The sequence below is a fragment of the Phyllopteryx taeniolatus genome, chromosome 12, assembly GCF_024500385.1.
Source record: "Phyllopteryx taeniolatus isolate TA_2022b chromosome 12, UOR_Ptae_1.2, whole genome shotgun sequence".
NCBI lineage: Eukaryota > Metazoa > Chordata > Actinopteri > Syngnathiformes > Syngnathidae > Phyllopteryx > Phyllopteryx taeniolatus.
This window is the reverse complement of record NC_084513.1, coordinates 1,227,813-1,241,206: the sequence shown is the minus strand read 5'-3', so window position 1 is coordinate 1,241,206 and position 13,394 is coordinate 1,227,813. Positions and strand designations below refer to the sequence as shown.

The 13,394-nt window shown below is 46.5% G+C and overlaps 1 protein-coding gene across 1 annotated transcript in view; it reads right to left on the bottom strand.

Annotated features, from left to right (window-relative positions):
- LOC133486406 (kalirin-like) overlaps positions 1-13,394 on the bottom strand; it is a 218,457-nt gene that overhangs the window by 166,078 nt on the left and 38,985 nt on the right. The window contains 1 exon segment of the mRNA XM_061791478.1: positions 3,327-3,401. Within this exon segment, the coding sequence (XP_061647462.1) occupies positions 3,327-3,401 (75 nt within the window).

Genomic DNA, 13,394 nt, shown 5'->3' with positions numbered 1-13,394 from the left:
TTTTCAGAATACATTTTTCCAAAAACTTTCAAGATAAACGATAGCATCGTTGATGTTTTTGTTTTTTTAATGCCACTGATATAATGATATTAAAGCATAATAAAGAACTGTACACATCTTACAAATTCTTCCCTGGTAATCAAACATGGGAGCAGAATTGTGTAATGTTCTCTCATTTAGCACATAAAAATGGGGCTGCATTTCACAATCATAGCAAGTGAACAAAACGAGAAAGTTATACGTGTAAACAAAGTGCTGAAAGTTTTTAGTTTCCCCTTTTTTGTTTTTCATCTTGACACAACAGTGACGTCTCAAACGATTACATATTTTAATTGAACAAATCTTAACTAAACTGTTTTAGAGGTTATGTTCGTCCAAAACATAATGGTTCATAATGGCGTTTCACATATTATATGCACTTTTAAAAAGAGCTCCCAGTGGGAACTTCCCACTGAGAAGTACAAACAAAAATGACTCCGCCTGTTCCATTTTATGCACCAAATTTTCTCTTCCCTTGTCTGTCATTTTCTGATCTTTCTCCATCTTTAACTAAACTTACTCTCTCTTTCTCTCTCGCTCTCTTTCTCTGTCTCTCTCTCTCTCACTCTCTCCTTGTTTGTCTGGTATGTGTGCAGTGAGTGACTTCAGTAATTACCGCCTGCGATGCAGATTTGATGTCTGAAAGGGTGGCAGAACTCGCATGCGATTGGTCGGTACACTTCATCACCGCCGTAAAGCCTGAACTATGTTGTGCTGCTTAAAATAGAAGCACCCCATATGTCTTGAATCATGACCTTTGTTTTTTGGCTATGGTGTGGGTCCGTTTGGGACTGCTTCTGGGTCCGGACACAGAATACGAGTTAGCGAACTGTTTTAAACTATGTCGCAACAATCGAGCGAGCCGGAGTGAGCTGTTTACCACACAAGCTAGTTAGCTCACAGGCTAACGAACGTGACAAAGGGCTGTAGCTAACGAATATTGTAGTACTCGAATATCCTACTGAAAATTCTATTAAACAATCGATTATTTCGATAAACTATATTTTTGCTTGGTTAAAGATCTATTTTTAATACAAAAGAGAAAATAAGACCTTTCACTTAATAATGTACTAGTTCCCTTTTTTATATCACCAACAGTTTTTATTTCTTGAATTCATATTGGGCGGCACGGTGAACGACTGGTTAGAGCGTCTGCCTCACAGTTCTGAGGACCGGGGTTCAATCCCCGGCCCCACCTGTTTGGAGTTTGCATGTTCTCCGCGTGCCTGCGTGGGTTTTCTCCGGGCACGCCGGTTTCCTCCCACATCCCAAAAACATGTATGGTAGGTTAATTGAAATCTCTAAATTGCTCCTAGGTGTGAATGTGAGTGTGAATGACCAAACCGGGCACTCCGGTTTCCTCCCACATCCCAAAAACATGCATTAATTGGAGACTCTAAATTGCCCGTAGGTGTGAATGTGAGTGCAAATGGTTGTTTGTTTATGTGTGCCCTGCGATTGGCTGGCAACCACTTCAGGGTGTACCCCGCCTCCTGCCCGATGATAGCTGGGATAGGCTCCAGCACTCCCGCGACCCTTGTGAAGATAAGCGGCTCAGAAAATGGATGGATGGATGGATGAATTCATATTGTGCATAAAAGATAAGGCATTATTTTTTTCTTTTTAAAAAGCATTAACAGCCTTTGTGCATCTTCACTTCAACAGCTAGCCTTTTAGCATTATGTGACATAATACATTTGGTTCGTGGGTGTGCATTTATGAGCTTAGACCAGCTAACTAGGAATAAGACAACTATTTTGGAAGTGTTTAATTTGTTCAAAGTAAAATGAAGACCTTGAGAGAGAAAAACATTTACTTCATCTCTCTTCAGCGAAACTCTGTTTGGTTACATGATGATGATCCATTTTACTCTTATTCCTCTCTTGCCACGTTTTCCACCTACTTGACTCAAAGTTTTGCCACGTACAGATCAAATTGGCCACATGTCACACAGTGACTACATTGAGCAAAAAAGCACACTGTATGTCCCGCTATGGTTGCGTTATACTGTCCTTGTCACTTTGGGGGGGAAATAAATAAATAAGCCACACATTCAAAGGTACTCATAATTAAAAGAGACACTCCGCAGACCGTAGTGCTAACGTTATGTTAGCAAAGTGCGCTATGTTAACTGCACCTCTGTCTTTCGGGTCCCGTAATGTGACGTCATACTCGGCGAAGAAAAAAAGGTCTGCGTTACAATGAACGGGTGCTCGCCTTGCATTTCACCATGAAATGCTACCACTTTTTCGTCATTTGTCTTTTTTTTTCTCTCTCGTCTCAATTTTGCAATCGTTCCCCTCCCGCTCCGCAACCGAATAACTTCACTTCAGCGTCTACACATCGTTGACGTCAGCGCGTTGTGTCACATACGCCCTTGAGTGTTTCCGTCTTCGGAGTAAAACTGATTCGCAGTTTTTGCTTTTAATATATTTTTCCAGGCACAAAATGCAAATTCTGACGCCCAAATAACGATGCAAGACTGCTTAATTCCACCCTTACACACATATGTAGGTAAGCAATGTTGTCCGTTTGTGGATGCAGATTCACCACTCTTTATCCGTCCCTGATCATTTTTGTGCGTCGAGGACGCGGGACGCACATCAAACGAGAGCCCTGAAATATTAGAAATAATTAATATAGTCATGGAAAACAAATATTACACCCCTTGTTTCTTCAGCTTCTTGTTCATTTTTAATGCCAGGTGCAACTAAAGGTACATTTTGTTTGGACAAATATAATGATGACAACGAAAATAGCTCATAAAATTTTAATACAAGAGCTGCTAACTAGCTCTAGCCATTTTCCATGGTTTTCTTGACAATAACCAAGATCCATCCATCCATTTTCTGGATTGGTTGCCAGCCAATCGCAGGGCACACACAAACAAACAGCCATTCGCACTCACATTCACACCTGCGGGCAATTTAGATCTGTCAATTAACCAACATGCATGTTTTTGGGATGTGGGAGGAAACCGGAGTTGAATCATGTATGAAACTTATAAATTTATATAGTAATACAATGAAATCAATGCTACTCGCTACTGCGTAGATTGAATTTACTGTTGGGGTTTCCTGGAATGTAACCCCCGTAATAAACAAGGGTTTACTGAATTTCCTTGCATCACTTTGATATGGTGGATGTGCACCTGCTTTGGTCGCTAATTGACATTTTATTTGTTTTGTTTTTTTTAGTTAATCTCATTTCATTGGTGGAAAGTCACGTTGAATTCAGCCTTCATAACAGTAACTAAGGGGCGGGTGATGATTTCCAAAGACACTCACCGGACACAAAGGCCACTTTCTCCTTCAAGACGGGCAGAACATCAGATGCCTTGATGCCTTCAGTCCTCTGAGACCCTGTAGAAAGACCAAAAAAAAAAGAAGAGAAAGAGACAGTCAGTGGAGCTTTACGATTTTATAATTAATCCAATGATCAGATCAACATTCCTTCGAGGGAAAAACATGGAGCCACACGCTGACACAAGCACTTTCTGAAAATGCGGTGGAAAAAGTGTTCCTGTGCTGCTTCTTCTACTTGCCTTTCAAAAACCATTTTTGTGCTTCATAACTGGAACACTTGAAACTTCTGCAGTTGTGGGACAGTTTTGTACACAGAATGTGGTTTGTAATCCACAATCAGTTTGCACTTTCTCAAGATCGTAATTTTCTCTCTTGAGGGGCGGGGTATGTGACTGAATGTCCGCTTCGTGCTGTGCTAACGATGACTGTTTTTAAATCCCTGCGCGGATTAAAAGATGGAGTTCTCACCGCTGCCTTCACACGACTTGACACATTGATACGTTCACAAAATGTTTTCATAGCTTTGTGTTCGCTAACATGACCCAGATACTATCAACCACACAAATAAACACAATGGAAGACTTTTGAAAGTCCTTTGTACGCACGTTAATGATAAGGTGAGCCAATTTTGTTGTTTTGTGATGAAGTGGAACATCTGAAGTTGAATTTTAATTGACATCACATGAGACTCAGAAAACATCAAAGGGATATCTCTGCAAGTAGAACGTGGACGACCCGTCAGGGATAACCTAACCTAACCCTAACCTGCTAGATATTTGGAAGTTCTGGGAAAAGGGGCAAAAGCACTTACTCACAGGACATTTTCTGACCCTTTAATAGTCAAAATAAGCAAAAAAGTCCAGGCAGACATTTTGAGGCTTAGGTGTTAGAGTTTAGCGGCATCACTGAGACGTCAGATGTAGCATTCAATAGGAGAGGGGTTAGCCGTGATTTCAGAGCACAAACAGCAATATATAGACATGAATAAAAAACATAGTGGATACGCCAGTGCGCTGTGGCAGCCAGGCTAAATAACCTGCCTACGTAGCGGCCACATTTTTGGGGGCAATGTTCCCATCAAAGGCAATGCCTGTATATTGATTATTTTCATCCATCCTGCCATCCTATTTTCAATATAATATTATAACTTCCTCATTTCTCAACCGAAATTCATGAGGTTTCCTTTATTTGCCCATGTAAAAGCATGTGCTATTAATACAGAACATTTAAATACAAATTACACTTACCTATGAACCCTTTTTGAGGTTTGTAGAAATAACACAAAGAAAAGGGACAGACTTTGTTCTGAAAATTATATGAAAGTGACACTTGCCAAGGTGAAAGGCAACAGAAAAATTCACCTTCATTTATTTAATTGAATTTTCATTGAATTAAATATTTTGGGGCGGCACGGTGGCCGACTGGTTAGAGCGTCAGCCTCACAGTTCTGAGGTGCGGGGTTCAATCCCCGTCCCCGCCTGTGTGGAGTTTGCATGTTCTCCCCGTGCCTGCGTGGGTTTTCTCCGGGCACTCCGGTTTCCTCCCACATCCCAAAAACATGCATTAATTGGAGACTCTAAATTGCCCGTAGGCATGACTGTGAGTGCGAATGGTTGTTTGTTTCGATGTGCCCTGCAATTGACTGGCAACCAGTTCAGGGTGTACCCCGCCTCCTGCCCGATGACAGCTGGGATAGGCTCCAGCACGTCCGCGACCCTAGTGAGGAGAAGCGGCTCAGAAAATGGATGGATGGATGGATGGATAAATATTTTGGTGTGTAAATTTCATGTTTTGTTGGGTTTGTTATTTAAATACTGATTTTGTGTGCAAATGGTGCATGGTTCATTTTGTGCACAAATAAAATATATACCTGGAAACAAACAAAATAGTCCAGTTGCCTATATTCAACCTTTGTGGATTACCATGACCTGGATGACAGAGAATCTACACAGTCAATAAATATATGCCTGTTTTGAATTTTAAATAAAGCATACTTTTTTTTACAGACAGAGGGACAGAGTTACAAAGGGTTCCGTGAACGCGTATATGAAATTTGCGAGGTTCTGTTCCTCTAACAAGGTTAAGAACCACTGACACAGAGAAAGTTTGGTGAGGTAAGCACACTCACATTGAATGTGTTTCGCAGAAGATATAGTAATTTTATTTTACACTGACTATTAAGAATACTAAAAGGTGAGGTGCATCTGCAACACAAATCACCTTTGTAAGACACCTTTGTCATTTGTATTGACTGTACATTTTCATAGTGGGATTAACTTGTTTTTTAAACTTGTTTCCATTAAATCCAATGGGTTAAATACACATTTTCTTTATTATTTATTTCATCATCCCCTTCTTGAGCCGTCACCTTATCGTGGAGGAGGGTTTTGTGTGTCCCAATGACCCTAGGAGCTACTGTAAGTTGTTGGGAGCTTTATGCCCCTGGCAGGGTCACCCAGGGCAAATAGGTCCTAGGTGAGGGATCAGACGAAGCACGCAAAAAGACCCTCTATAACGCACTACACCCCACCACACACATTCACAGTACAGGGATCATGGTTGCCAGTCTGGGACCTGGTATCCATAATAATAGGGTGGGAGGTGGGTTGTCACCTTTCTCTTGGCTGGACTCCTGAGGCCTGTGCCCTCCCCCTGGTTGTTGGGCCGCAGAGGAGTGCTCTCCTCCCGATTCCAGTTCCATGCGGTTCGTGGTTCTTCATGGCCAGTATCGGTGTCGAACCCGTGGGCTGGGGAGCGGTGTGTGTGGTGGTGGGCCAGTTGACTTGGTACTCTTTGGTTGGTGTTTCGGCTGGGGGTTGGATGTAGCGTTGTTGAGGTTATTTGGTGCTGTTTCATCGCGTCAGGTGGTTTGTTTGTGCGGGTTTTGACTTGGCTTCCTGTTTTGGGCTTGTGGCCTTTTGTTTTGGGGGTGCGTACTGGGGCTCGGTGGCTTTGTGATTTTCATTTTAGTTTATTTATTTATTTTGAACGTATTTATTTATTATAGATTATTTTATTTTATTTTTCTTTGGATGGAGCCGGGTGCTGTGGGCGGTGCCTCCTTTCCTGATTTTCACCGTTGGGGCGCGGGGTTGGAATTTGGGGTGCTGTGGGACATCGTTTGTGTGGGGTTGCTGCGGTGGGGTTTTGGCTCGGTGTTCAGTTTTTCTCTTTCTGTCGTCGGCGCTTGCGTTGGTTTGGGGACTGGAGTGGGTGCTGGGGACCGTCGGTGCGGCCGGCCATTTGCCCTGTAGGATGTCTCGGTGTTGGCATGGACGTGTTCTGTGGTTTCGCTAGCCTGGTTGGCTTCGCTGGGAGCGCGTTGGGTGCTGCACGTTGCGGGGGCCTCCTTTTCCCGGAATGGTTTTGTTCCGAGTGTTGTACTGGGGCGAGTGGTCATTGATTTTGGCAGGGTTGGGGTGCAGTTTTGTTTGTCCCCGCTGCCGTTGGGCGTAGGCACGTCTTCATGCGGGCTCTTCTTCGTTGGTTCTCACGGGTTCTTCGTTGGTTGACCCCATGCTGTCCGGTTGGGGTGAGGACGGTGGCAGCGGTGGGCTCGCTGGGTGGGGGGTGGGGTCGGGCGTGGGGGGCGGTGGTCCGGTACCCTTGCCCCTCCCCCTTGGGACTGGTCGGGGCGCTTCAGTCGGGCTTGGGACCACTCTGGGTCCTGGGTGGTCGGTTGCGAGGGGCACAGCAACTCCGTACACCAATTTACTAACATGCATGTGATATAGTGTTCATTCACTAAAAGTTCGACAGAAACTATAGATTTTAATTACTTCTGCTCGGATCAGATTGGCTGGCAACCAGTTCAGGGTGTACCCCGCCTCCGGCCCGATGATAGCTGGGATAGGCTCCAGCACGCCCGCGACCCTAGTGAGGAGAAGCGGCTCAGAAAATGGATGGATGGACTGTGCTCGGATCATTAATAACAACACAGGTTATACTAACATATCAACTCACAGGTTCTTACTTGAGACACTAAAACAGAATCCCACTGCGCCACTCGCCAGTCACACTGCCTTGCTCATTTTCCCACAGGGTCCTTCTCTGTCCTGGTTATCTGGTTCTCTTGGTTAGTCATTGCAAGTTTTCACCGGGTGTTTCCCCCCAATCTACAAAGAACTGTTGTAATGTTAATTATGTTTAAATATCAAGATTGTCTCACTATTGTTCTGGTGTGGTTTTCACCCCTAGTCTTCCTTGTCCACTCTGTCCCTCTGTCTGTAAAACCCTTTTCTGTCCAGCTGCATTTTCAATAAACATCAGAATAATTAAAAATTAAAAAATAAACATGGGGAGTATTTCAAACTCAACTGTTGCACAGCAAAACTGTTCTAGCACAAAGGCATACAGATCCACCAATATGCAAGGCCATGCAGCTGAACAGGACAGGTTTAAAAAATAAAAAATAAACACTCTATAACGATAAAAATAAATGAACGCTGTTTTCCCTCGCATGGACGCACATCACCGGGGCCCCTCTCCGGAGCCAGGCCTGGTGTCATAATCATGCAACACAACGAATCGATAATGAAATTCGTTGCCAACACTTTTAATGATTGATGATGATGTTTTATCGATTAATCGTTGCAGGCCTAAATATAGCTAAGTATAACTATATACATTCCCATATGTATGTATATTATCCATCCATCCATCAATCCATCCATTGATTTTCTGTACCGCTTATCCTCACTTGGGTCACGGGCGTGCTGGAGCTTATCCCAGCTATCTTCGGGCGAGAGGCGGGGTACACCCTGAACTGGTCGCCAACCAATCACAGGGCACAAAGAAACAAACAACCATACACACTCACATTCACACCTACGGGCAATTTAGAGTCTTCAATTAACCTACCATGCATGTTTTTGGGATGTGGGAGGAAACCGGACCGCCCGGAGAAAACCCACCCAGGCACGGGGAGAACATGCAAACTCCACACAGACGGGGCCGGGATTTGAACCGCGGTCCTCAGAACCGTGAGGCAGATGTGCTAACCAGTCGGCCACCGAGCAGCCTGGTCTCACCATATTTTATTTTTTTCTAGCAGTTTTTGTCTTCCCTTTCTGTCATGCACAATTTTCTTCTAGCATGTGTTTTCCCCATCCATGCGTGTGTACACAGAAGCCACACAGATGTGATTGCAGCAGCATATGGATGTTAAACTAAACAGCTCGTTGCCAATGAACTGACTGGACACACAAAAACATTGTCGCCAGGAAAACAAACAGCCAACACCACCTGCGCACTTCGACTTTTGTCGTATTTTTGTCATCACTCAGATAATAGCAAGTGTATTCTTCAATGGCAAACCAAATGACGTTTCCACTGTTTTCGTATCACGTTTTGACCACATTTCTCATCAGGTTTTAACTGCATTTCCACATCGCAGTAAAGTTTGTAAAAGTAAATCTTATAACTGCGTCCGCTACCTAAACAACATAACATCATAGTGCCACGTTTCCACCAAGTTTTCACCACTTCACAACACAGTTCAGTAGTGTTAATCTTGACTGCAAGAGCTGTGTCTGCTACATAAATAGCATGACATTTGACATGACATTTTACGTGGCCATTTAGGCACGTTTTCGCTACTTTCCACAGTGGTTCCAGTGTTTCAATCACAATGTCACCACATTTTAGCAATGTTTGCCACATTTTCACCAACATTGGACCACATTTTCAACAATTCTTAAAATTTCCAAGATATTTTCACTGTTTTACACCATGTTTCTACCTGTACAGTATGGAATGGTAACTCCTGATGGCGATAATGGTGTCCGTCACAGCATGACATCATAACCATGAAATTTCCATCTCGTTTTCGGCACTTCCACAATACCATGTTTCAAGTTTCCACAACGATTTCACCACATTTCACACCGTTTTCACCAATTTGTCGAATTTAATACACATGGGTTACTTTTTCGGCGACTGGTTGGAGCGTCGGCGACTGGTTGGAACGTCGGCCTCACAGTTCTGAGGACCCGGGGTTCAATCCCCGGCCCCGCCTGTGTGGAGTTTGCATGTTCTCCCCGTGCCTGCGTGGGTTTTCTCCGGGTTTTCTTCCACATCCCAAAAACATGCATTATTTGGAGACTCTAAATTGCCCGTAGGTGTGACTGTGAGTGCGAATGGTTGTTTGTTTGTTTGTGCCCTGCGATTGGCTGGCAACCAGTGCAGGGTGTACCCCGCCTCCTGCCCAATGATAGCTGGGATAGGCTCCAGCACGCCCGCGACCCTTGTGAGGAGAAGCGGCTCAGAAAATGGATGGATGGATGGATGGATGGATGGGTTACTTTTTCGCATTTTGACCTTTATCACCACAATTTCACATTTCCACCAAATCTTCTAGTTCAGTACACTGCTGTGCATTTTGTAATGGTAAATCCTGACGTGTCTGTCACGTGTGGGGAGTAAGCTGGACCCAAGAGCAGGTGGAGGCAGATGTTAAATGAACAGTTTATTGAGGAAAGGTTATGGAGGTGGTCCTGGATGTGTTGGCAGGCGGCGGCGTGGACAGGCGGCAGGCAGTGGACAGAACAGGCGGCTGGCTTGGTGGCAGGAATGAGTTAACAAGGGAAGCGAGGAACAGTATAGCTTACTTGACATAAGGTGGGCCGTGGTATCGCTAGGAGAGGCTGCAATACTTAGGCGAGGATTTCCGGGAACAGGCAGGCTTATTTACACCGATGGTGATGAGGCTGATTGAAGACAGGTGCTGAAAACAGAGAGGGGAGGGGGGAGAGAGAGGACACAAAGCGCCCTCCCGGCTCCAATAATGGAACTGCAGGGCAGTATATGACAGTACCCCCCTCTCAACGGACGCCTCCTGGCGTCCTCCCAGGCTTCCCCGGGTGAGGCGCGTAGAAGTCGTCCAAAAGAGTAGGATCGAGGATGAGCTTCCGGGAAATCCAAGAACGCTCCTCCGGCCCGTACCCTTCCCAGTCGACAAGGTACTGGAAGCCCCGCTCCCTCACGTCGAGGATGCGCAATGTGAGGCCGGATGGTCGTCAATAACCCGCGTGGGTGGAGGGGGTTCGGCCAGAGGGCATAGAGCGCAGGTGGAGACAGGCTTCAGCAAAGAGACATGGAATGTGGGATGAATTTTCAGAGACTGTGGAAGCTTCAATTGGACGGAAGTGGGATTGATGATCTTGGTAATGGGGAAGGGACCAATGAAACGCAGAGTGAGTTTCCGGGACTCTGTCTGAAGCGGGAGGTCGTGAGAAGAAAGCCAGACAGATTGGCCCACCTTGTATTCGGGCATCGGGGAGCGATGAACAAGGCTTGGCCACCAGAAATGCTGCTGGATGAACTGAATGGTGCAGGTGATGCCAGGATGACAGGTGAGTTTGGAGTTGTGAGCCCACGGAAGAACGTCAGAGCATGCGTAATCGGGTACGAACAGACGGTTTGGAGGCCCGGTCTTGGGATCTGGGTGAGTCTTTTGGGCCTCCTGAACCTCCTGTACGATCTGCCAAGTGGCTGCTCCAACAAAGCACGAGGAAGGAAGGATGGGCTGGAGGGGGGTGAGTAAAGTCGAGACAGGGAATCTTGTTTGCTGTTTTTGGAGCCAGAACGGAAGGAGAAACTGAAATTAAACCTGTTCAAGAAGAGAGCCCAGCGAGCTTGTGGAGGGTTAAGGCGTTTAGCGGAACGGAGGTAAGAGAGATTCTTATGGTCTGTCCAAATGATGAATGGTAGTTCAGTCCCCTCCAGCCAGTGCCTCCACTCTTCCAAGGCCCATACAATGGCCAGTAGCTCTCGGTTGCCAACGTCATAGTTCCTCTCGGGGACAGACAACAGGGAAAAAAGGCACAGGGGTGAAGTTTCTGGGTCGTGGTGTCCCGCTGTGAGAGGACAGCCCCTGCCCCCGTGTCCAAGGCGTCAACCTCGACCACGAACTGGAGGGAGGGGTCGGGGTGGCGAAGAATGGGCACACTGGTGAACAGGGTCTTGAGTTGACGAAATGCTTGGGATGCTGCCGGGGTCCACTGAAAGGGGGAGCTGGTGGATGTGAGGCTAGTGAGGGGAATTGCTGTAATTACGGATGAATCAACGGTATAAATTGCCCAATCCAAGGAAACGTAACGCAGTTCTTTGCGGCTGTTGGGAGTGGGCCAGTTAACGACGGCTTGGATCTTGGCAGGGTTGGGTTGTAGTTGTCCATAACGTAGCCCAGGAAGTGTACGGAGGAGAGGTAAAATTCACATTTTCCGGGTTTAACATACAGGTGGTTTTCAAGGAGGCGTTGGAGGACTTGGCGTACATGACGGTGATGTTCTTCAAGGGAGCAGGAGAAAATGAGAATGTCATCCAAATAGACAAAAACAAACCGGGTGTTGAAAGCGGTTTTCCATTCATCCCCTCTCAAATACCGATGAGGTGGTAGGCGTTCCGTAAATCCAAATTGGTGAACATCCGGGCGTCGCACAGGGGTACAAACGAGGGGACGATGAGGGGAAGCGGAGATTTATTTTTGACGGTGATGTCATTGAGACCACGGTAGTCGATACATGGGCGAAGAGTGGTGTCTTTCTTTTCAACAAAAACGAAGCCAGCCCCTACTGGAGAAGAGGAAGGTCGTATGAGTCCGGAAGTCAGAGAGTCACGGATATAGTCCTCCATTGCCTTTTTCTCAGGTCGGGAAAGGTTATAGAGACGGCTGGAGGGAAGAGAGGCCCCCGGCAGCAGATTAATTGCGCAGTCATACGGGCGTTGGGGGGTAGAGAAATGGGCAGGTCTTTGCTGAACACCAGAGAGAGATCATGGTATTCTTCAGGGACTCGGGAGAGGTCAACAGGCGTGGAAGAGGGTGGCAATTTATCAGAGGGCGGTATAGCTGAGCTAGCTGAGAGCAGGCAGTGTGAGTGGTAGTGAGGGCTCCAGCCGGTGATGGCTAAGTGTGTCCAGTCGATGGTGGGGTTGTGTTTTTTGAGCCGGGGAATTCCGAGGACTAATGGGGTATCAGGGGAAGGGATAACAAAAAGTGAGACATTCTCACAGTGATTACCCGAAATGAGCAAGGTGAATGGCACTGTTTGGTGGCTAACGGGGAGATGATTCGGGCATCCAGGGCTGTGAATTTCTTCAGGGACGGAAGTGGTTGGAGAGGGCTTTGGAGCGGGTAAATTATTGCTTCATGAATGAAGTTGTCATCGGCACCGGAATCTATATGGGCAGTAATGGCAGTGTTCTGAGCAGAAACTATAATGCAAGCGGGAACGGTCATGCGAGAGGGAGAGCTTGAGGGAATGGAGGTTTAGCTCACCACGTCGCAGTGAGCCTGGTTTTTTGAGGGGGCATGAGGAAATAAAGTGACCGGATTGACCGCAGTAGATACACAGCCGCTGGATGACTCGACGCTGACGCTCCTGTGGGTCTAGACGCGTTTTACCAGTTGGCTCTCTGGTAGCTACGGGGAGTGACGGAAGTGCAGGAGACGGTGTGGGAGGTGGGTGAGAAGCCGACGGCGTGGTTCTCTGAGTGGAAGGATTCTTACATACGCGGACCCTCCTCTCTCGTGCTCTCTCTCGCAGTCGGTTATCAAGCCGAATGGACAGGGTGATGAGATCCTCAAGAGAGGAGGATTCGTCCCGGACCGCTAGCTCATCCTTGAGTTGTTTGGAGAGGCCATTTGCAAAAATCCCCCCAAGCGCCACGTCGTCCCACCCGCATTCACCTGCCAATAGCCGGAACTCAATGGAATATTCCGCTGTTGTCCTGTCGTCCAATGTGGGTGCCTTGGAGGGTTTGTGCGTTCATCAGAGTCTCCGGAGTTGCTGGGTCCATAGTGGCCTAAGTATTCTGTCACGTGTGGGGAGTAGTTGGACCAAAGAGCAGGAGGAGGCAGATGTTAAATGATGAACAGTTTATGAGCAGGCAGTGGACAGAACAGGCGGCTGGCTTGGTTGCAGGAATGACATGGGTCAGGAACACAGGGGAGCACTGGGAACGAGGAGACACAAGAGTTAACAAGGGAAGCGAGGAACAGTATAGCTTACTTGACATAAGGCGGGCCGTGGTACCGCTAGGAGAGGCAGC